Source organism: Sapajus apella, unplaced genomic scaffold (assembly GCF_009761245.1).
Source record: "Sapajus apella isolate SASKATOON/1434 unplaced genomic scaffold, GSC_monkey_1.0 scaffold77, whole genome shotgun sequence".
Classification (NCBI taxonomy): domain Eukaryota; kingdom Metazoa; phylum Chordata; class Mammalia; order Primates; family Cebidae; genus Sapajus; species Sapajus apella.
In genome coordinates, this window is record NW_022437017.1 from 7,908,061 (window position 1) to 7,915,495 (window position 7,435).

General features: G+C 58.4%; 1 protein-coding gene across 3 annotated transcripts in view; it reads right to left on the reverse strand.

Moving 5' to 3' along the window:
* The window catches only part of NFIC (nuclear factor I C), a 99,300-nt gene extending 92,309 nt beyond the window's left edge, over window positions 1-6,991 (reverse strand). For all 3 annotated transcript variants that reach the window (XM_032252300.1, XM_032252298.1, XM_032252296.1), the window contains exon 1: window positions 6,877-6,991. In XM_032252300.1, the coding sequence (XP_032108191.1) occupies window positions 6,877-6,879 (3 nt within the window). In that variant the 5' untranslated portion in view covers window positions 6,880-6,991. The remainder of the gene's footprint in view (window positions 1-6,876) is intronic.
* Between the last annotated feature and the right edge of the window lie 444 nt (window positions 6,992-7,435).

The window sequence follows — 7,435 nt, forward strand, 5'->3', positions numbered from 1 at the left end:
TGTGTGTGTGTGTGTGTGTGTGTGTGTGTGTGTGTGTGTGTGTGTGTTTTAAACCCATTACGAAGCTGTAGGGAGTATTTAAGCCCTCAGGATAGATGGTGAGACGTGTATCTCAGAATCCACATACCAATATAACATAAAGCAATTAATTTATTAAAACACGCTAGGGACATGTATAGAGTGAAATCTAAAATTCGCAGACATTTAAAAGCTGCAGTTGAGGCTAGGCACGGTGGCTCATGCCTGTAATCCCGGCACTTTGGGAGGTCAAGGCAGGCAGATCACGAAGTCAGGAGTTTGAGACCAGCCTAACCAACATGGTGAAACCCCATCTCTACTAAAAATAGAAAAATGAGCTGGGTGTGGTGGCAGGCGCCTGTAATCCCAACTACTCCGGAGGCTGAGGCAGGAGGATTGCTTGAACCCGGGAGGTGGAGGTTGCAGGGAGCCAGACCGCACCATTGCACCCCAGTCTGGGTGACAGAGCAAGACTCCGTCTCAAAAAAAAAAAAAAAAAAAAGAAAGAAAGAAAGAAAGAAAAAGAAAGTTGCAATTGACTTCAGACAAGTCTGCTGGACTTCCAGACCCCATGCCTCCCACCCTGCAACATTCACTTGACAGCTTAGACTCCTTTGGAAGGTGAAGTTGAGAGAGCACACACTGCTCCTCCTGGAACCTTGGTTTCCTCATCTCTAAAATGGCTACGGCAGCAGGGTGAAGTCGAAAAGTTGGAATCTTTTTTCTTGTTTTTTTTTGAGACGGAGTTTCGCTCTTGTTACCCAGGCTGGAGTGCAGTGGTGCGATCTCGGCTCCCCTCAACCTCCGCCTCCTGGGTTCAAGCAATTCTTCTGCCTCAGCCTCCCGAGTAGCTGGGACTACAGGTGCCCGCCACCACGCCCAGATAATTTTTGTATTTTTAGTAGAGGCGGGGTTTCACCATGTTGACCAGGATGGTCTCGATCTCTTGACCTTGTGATCCACCCGCCTCGGCCTCCCAAAGTGCTGGGATTATAGGCGTGAGCCACCGCGCCCGGCCTCTTTTTTTTTTTTTTTAATGGAGTCTTGCTTTGTCACCCAGGCTGGAGTGCAGTGGCTCACTCTTGGCTCACCGCAATCTCTACCTCCTCCTGAGGTCGAGCAATTCTCTTGCCTCAGCCTCCTGACTAGCTGGGATTACAGACGCATGGCACCACACCTGGCTAATTTTTGTGTTTTTAGTAGAGACGGGATTTCACCATGTTGGTCAAGCTGGTCTCGAGCTCCTGACCTCGTGATCCTCCCACCTATGCCACCCAAAGTGCTGGGATTACAGACATGAGCCACCGCGCCCGGCCAGGTTGGAGTCTTTAGAAAGCGTGTGCATAGGGTGTGTTAATATTATTGGTGATGGTGGCTGTTGGAAGCAGCTTTTGCAATGTATGAGCGGCAGCCTACGTCCCAGTTTGGGTGGGGAGGCCCCCCCGCAGCGCACACAGTTCGTCCCCTAAACGCACGCAGCAGGTCAACTGCAATGCAGGTTTGGGTCTAGACATCTTGGGTCTCTGTCATCTCCAGCCAGTAGCTTCATCTCTCTGCACCTCGCTTTCCCCTCCACGAAATAGGACCACGCCAGCCCAGTTGTAGGCAAGTCGGAAAATACCTGCCCGTGATTACAGCAGGGAATTGTACATACTAGTTGCTTGCTTGCCTTTTTTTTTTTTTTTAAAAGACAGAGTTTCACTCTTATTGCCCAGGATACAGTGTGATGGCGCGATCTCAGCTCACCGCAACCTCCGCCTCCCAGGTTCAAGCAATTCTCCTGCCTCCGCCTCCCAAGTAGCTGGGATTACATGCATGCACCACCACGCCCGGCTAATTTTGTATTTTTAGTAGAGATGGGGTTTCTCTGTGTTGGGCAGGCTGGTCTCAACCAGTAGAGGCGGGTGTGTATTTCGGCCTCCCGAAGTGCTGGGATGACAGGCGTGAGCCACTGCGCCCAGCCACACTAGTTTCTTTAAAAAGCAATTGGTGGATTTGGACCTGTGTGTGGAGGGCCTGGAAGATGGGTGCATGATTTAGCTCCTAGCACTTTCCAGCACAATCTGGCTCATTTGCTTAAAAAAAAAAAAAAAAAGCACTCTCTCTACAGTTAATTCACTCTTCGGCATTTCCGTAACTGTCCCAGATACAAGAGCACAACAGTGTTGACTGCCACCTAGAACACTGATGCCCACAATTTGGAAGCAGCCATGTCCACCTGTGGGGGACCGGTTTAGTAATCTTGGCACCGGCCAGAATACTGTGCAACTGAATACAACCAGCAGCTCCCAACTGGTGATGTCCCCAAGAGACAAGTTGTAGACCAGGGTCTCCCCCTTGGCACCGTGGACATTTGGGCTGGATCGCGCTCTCTGGGTTGGGGCTGTCCTGGGCACTGCAGGGTGCTGAGCAGCGTCCCTGGCCTGCACCCTCTCCATGCCAGGAGCACCCCCCAGTCGTGACAACCACAAATGTCCTTAGACGTGGCTAAGTGTCCCCTAGGGCAGAATCACCCCCGGTTGAGACCCCACTCACTGCTGTAGACCCAGTAAGGAAACTCCAGATCTCATTTCGGGTTTTAAAGGCTACACATGTATTTATAAAAATATACACAGTATCCACGGTCAGGTGTGGTGGCTCATGCCTGTAATCCCAGCACTTTGGGAGGCCGAGGCAGGTGGATCACTTGAGGTCAGGGGTTTGAAACTAGCCTGGTCAACATGGTGAAACCCTGTCTCTACGAAAAACACAAAAACTATCCGGGCATCACGGTGGGTGCCTGTAGTCTTAGCTACTCAGGAGGCTGAAACTGGAGAATCACTTGAACCCGGGGGGCGGAGGTTGCAGTGAGCCAGGATCCAGCCTGGGCGACAGAGCCAGACTCTCTCTCTTCCCCCCAACTCTTGATATACATATATATATATATATATATATATATATATATATATATATGTGTGTGTGTGTGTGTATATATATATATATATATATATATATATATATGTATCTTCATGGAAATAGACAGATATTTCCACAAGTACATCCCTTATGGAAATATACAAATACACACATGTATCCTGTATAAGAATGTGTATTTCTTGGCGGGGCACAGTGGCTCACACCTGTAATCTCTGCACTTTGGGAAGCTGAGGCCGGCAGATCACTTGAGTTAGGGAGTTCGAGAACAGCTTGACTAACAAGGAGAAACTCCGTCTCTACTAAAAAAAAAAAAAAAAAAAAAAGAAAGAAAGAAAAAAAAAAATTAGCCGGGCATGGTGGTGCGTGCCTGTAATCCCAGCTACTCGGGAGGCTGAGGCAGGAGAATCGCTTGAACCCAGGAGGCGGAGGTTGCGGTGAGCCGAGATGGCGCCATTGCACTGCAGCCTGGGTAACAAGAGCAAAACTCCGTCTCAAAAAAAACAATGTGTGAGAAAATATCAAATATTTGTTAACAATTAAAAAAAAAAAGTATATATTTCACTCCCGCAAATGTTTCAACTATAGATGGTAACACTGCCCAGTGGAGTTCCACCCAGGAATGGGGGTGAGGAGAAAGGTTTCATTTTCTTCCTCTGGATACATCTGCATCTTTTTCATAGGATCACTAATGGCTTCAGTAATTAAAAGCAAACTTTTAAAAAGTTGAATGCAATTCACAGAGCAGCTGAGGCAGGGTAGATAGAAACCCCCCAGCCCCCAGGTTAAGGCCACAGCCACCACACCCAGAGAATAAAGAACACAATCTTGCAGGCAAATGATTACGCAGCAGTGCAGTCAGAACTCAGCATCCTCCCCTCCACCCTGCCCCTGCCCGCGCCTGCCCAGCCAGGGGCTCACAACGCCAGCTCCCCATGAACCTTGCAAGGCTCCCATGTGGTCCCATTTTACAGATGAGAAACTGAGGCTGTAGGAAGAGCTGTGAAGGTCAAGTGAGGCCAAGTTAACAGGCCATTGAGGCTGGTACAGATAAAAGACGAACACACCAGACAGAGACACATATAGCACACACTACAACCCACAGACACACACACATCATGCTGACTCAAACAGCTGCAAACACAGACCCCACACCACACACCCAGCTACACACAGACACACACACACACGCACAGACTCGCACAAAAACAGACGCTTTACATCACAGCCTTCCCCACACCTGACCTCAAAGACCTCCTCAAAGAGGGGTGAGCAGAGACACACATAAGCACACAGACCCACACATGGCACACACACAGTCACAAACACAACACCCTCCCAACTCCCCACAGGATGCTTCTTTACAAGCAGGCTGCCCCCACACAGGAGCAGACACAACCACAAACATGTGGACACTCGTCCGAAATCACACACACTCCACACAGAACCACACACTCTTAACACACACACACACACACACGTGGAACCCTCATGGTATTCCCACGCAGGCACATGCGGAGTCACATACGAACCATCACAAGGACACAAAACACGCCATCTCCCTGCTCCTCCCGCACCAGCTCGGCGGGGCCTGGGTTCTTGGCCTTGCAGAAACGCAGTGCGGGTAGGGAACGAGAAGAGGGTGTCTCCCCCACCTCAAGTGCGGTGTTGTGTCCGTGTGTGTCTGTGCACTCCTGTCTGTGTGGCATCTGTCTCTACACAGGCCTGTGTGTCCATGTGAGCCTGTGTGTGGTTGTGTGTGCAGAGTCATGCAGACCCAGGCACCCTGAGAGTGTCGTGGGTGTGTGCGTGCATAATTCTGACTGCATGCACGTGTCCGGCTGTGTACAGACCGAAAATAGGGACTGAGGGGCATGGCGTTTGCTGAAGGCCAGGGCGCCCCACCGTCCGGGAGAGCAGAGGGAGAGCGTGGTGAGTCTGAGGCTGGGAGTGGGTGTGGGGGATGGGGACAACCCGAGCGTGACCTTGAGTGTTGTGGGGGGAGGTCTCTGTGTCAGTGAGCCGGGTTTTCCCTCCTTCTTGAAATCCCAAATAGCCCCCCATAATGGAATGTCAGGAAGAAGGCCAGAGAGCCCAGCCTGGCCTTGGGATTTTTATATTTAGAAAATCATATCAAACGCACTGAGGGTGGGGTGGGGGTGGGGGTGGGGAGCGGCGGGGATTCCCCTGGAGGTGAGAAAACAACTCTCTGTGCCCGTGGCCTCTGGTCTACTGGGGGCAAGTGCTGGAGGCGGGACTGCGCGCCCCTGGGCTCTCCCCAGCACGGAATAAGAGGGGTCTCCTTAGCCGTCCCCCGGGCCCGTCGCAGTCCCTGCACTTCCACGGCCGCGCAGGGAGGGGGGAACCCCCGCCAACCCGCCCCACTCGGGGCAGGTCCCCGCGCAAGCGCAAGCGCAACCCCTGGTGAGCGATGTCTGCGCGGCGAGTGATCGCGTCCCGGCGCCACCTCGCGCCCGAATCTCCAGCCAGGACCCCCTCGGGCCACGCGGATGGGGGACCTGAAGGCTGGGGGAAGTGGATGGGAAGGAGGGGGAGGTAAAGGGACAGAGGTTTTAAAAGGTGTTGGGAGCGCTCTCCCCGCTCTCCCCCGCCGACCAGGCAGCCCCCAGCTACAGGAGTAAAAGGAACTCGGGGAGGCCAGGCTGGGAGTGGACGGCAGACCCCTCCCCAGGACGGTCAGGGCCAGTCCCTCGCAGACAGGCAGCAGCCCCCAACTCTCCCCTGGGACACTCGACAGTTCCCCGCTCGCGGACGACCCCCCACACAGCGCCACACACCCACACGGGGACACCCCACGGTCACCCAGGGACACGCGGCCCCGCGGACACGCAGCGCAGCCACAGTTTCACAACACCGCCCAGCAGGGACGCGCGGCACAGTCGCAGAGTTATTCAGAGACACAGGAGTGTCCCGCAGCCGCACAACGCGGACCGCGCTCACAACACAACACACGGCAGCACGTGGATGTGCAGACACACGCGGACACAGAAAGCGGAGGAGCCGGCGCGCCAGGACCCGCGGCCCCACGGCAGGTACGCGACCACCCCGCCGCGCGCACCCTGCACGCTCCCCCAGACGCCAGCGCCGGCCCGTTCCGGAGCGCAGGGGCCCCCATGCGTCCCTTGAGGTGCGCACGACCCTGACGCCAGCCGACCGGACACCGGAACCCCAAGTGCAGCCACCGCCGCCGCTCCCGGGCCTGGGGCGCGCCTGACCGAGACCCGGGGATCCCTCCCAGCTGGGGAGCCCGCAGCGCGTGCGGTTTAAGGGCCGGGGTCTGCGGAGGTACCGGGCGGGGGCGGTGCGAGGGCAGGCTGGGCGGCTGCTCCTGCGCGGCGCCGAGCGAGGCCGCCCGCCCGGCTCCAAGTTCAAGGCGCCCGGCGGCGGCCGCGGCTCGCTCTCCGCCCCTCTCCGCAGCGGCCATTTTCCGCTAGCTGGCGCGCCGTGCTCGCCCGGGCCGGAGCACCCCGCGGGGGCCGCCGTGACCCCCGCCCCGCGCCGCCCCGCAGTGCGCCCCCTCCCTGGCCCGGGTCCCCCACGGGCTGCGCACACTGGGGTCGTGCGCTCAGGGCCGCGCCCTCCCGCCTGGGGTCTGGCCGGGGAGGGGGCGGGGGCCCGGGCTGGGGTGGGGGGGGGCCTTCTCCGGGGAGCCCCGCCCTCCCCGCCAACTCCGAGGTGCCCGCGAAGGGCCCCCCACTTGGGGTCTCCCGCTGCGCCCCGCGCGCCAGCTCCGCCCCCAGCCGGGGTGGGGGGGGATCGTGGGTAGGGGTCCCGCGGCGACTGGAGGTGGGGGTCTGCGCCTCGAGCCCCTCCTCCGGGCGGCCCCCGCCCCCTGCCCCCCCAGACCTTGCAACTTTCGCCCGGAGCCCACGCACCACCCCAAAAAGTCCCCGGGCGAAAACGAAAGTGGGTGCGGCGACGTACCATGGCGCTGGGCGAGGAGGAGGCGAGGCCGGCGCCGGAGCGAGCGCGCTCGGTCCCCGGCGAGGGGGGGCCGCAGGCGGGAGGAGGCGGCGAGGGAGGGCGCGCGGGGGAGGGAGCGAGCGCGCCAGGGAGGGGGCGCGCCGCGCCCGCCCCCCCGGCCCGCAGGACCCTCCCCTCGGCCCGCCCTCCCCCCGGTCCCGCGCGCCGCCCGCGCCTCAGGCTGCTCCGCGCCGCGGTTCCGGCTGCGGCTGCTCCGACTGCGGCTCCATCCCCGGCCCGGCCCGCGCGAGGGGAGGCCCGGGGAGCGGCGGCAGCGGTGGCGGCTGCAGGTCGCGGGGCCCCAGCCGGGCTGGCTGCGGAGCGAGCGGATCCACCTTCGCCGCGGCGCGCGCGCACACACACGCGCACTCACACACTCGCGCGCAGGCGACTCGGGGACACCGGCGGGCCGGGCCTCCTCGACTCCGCCACGGACACACACACGCCGCACACGGACCCGCGCAGAGAGCCCCACGCGCGGCGCCTGCAGCGTGGGACGGACACACGGCCCGTGGGTGTC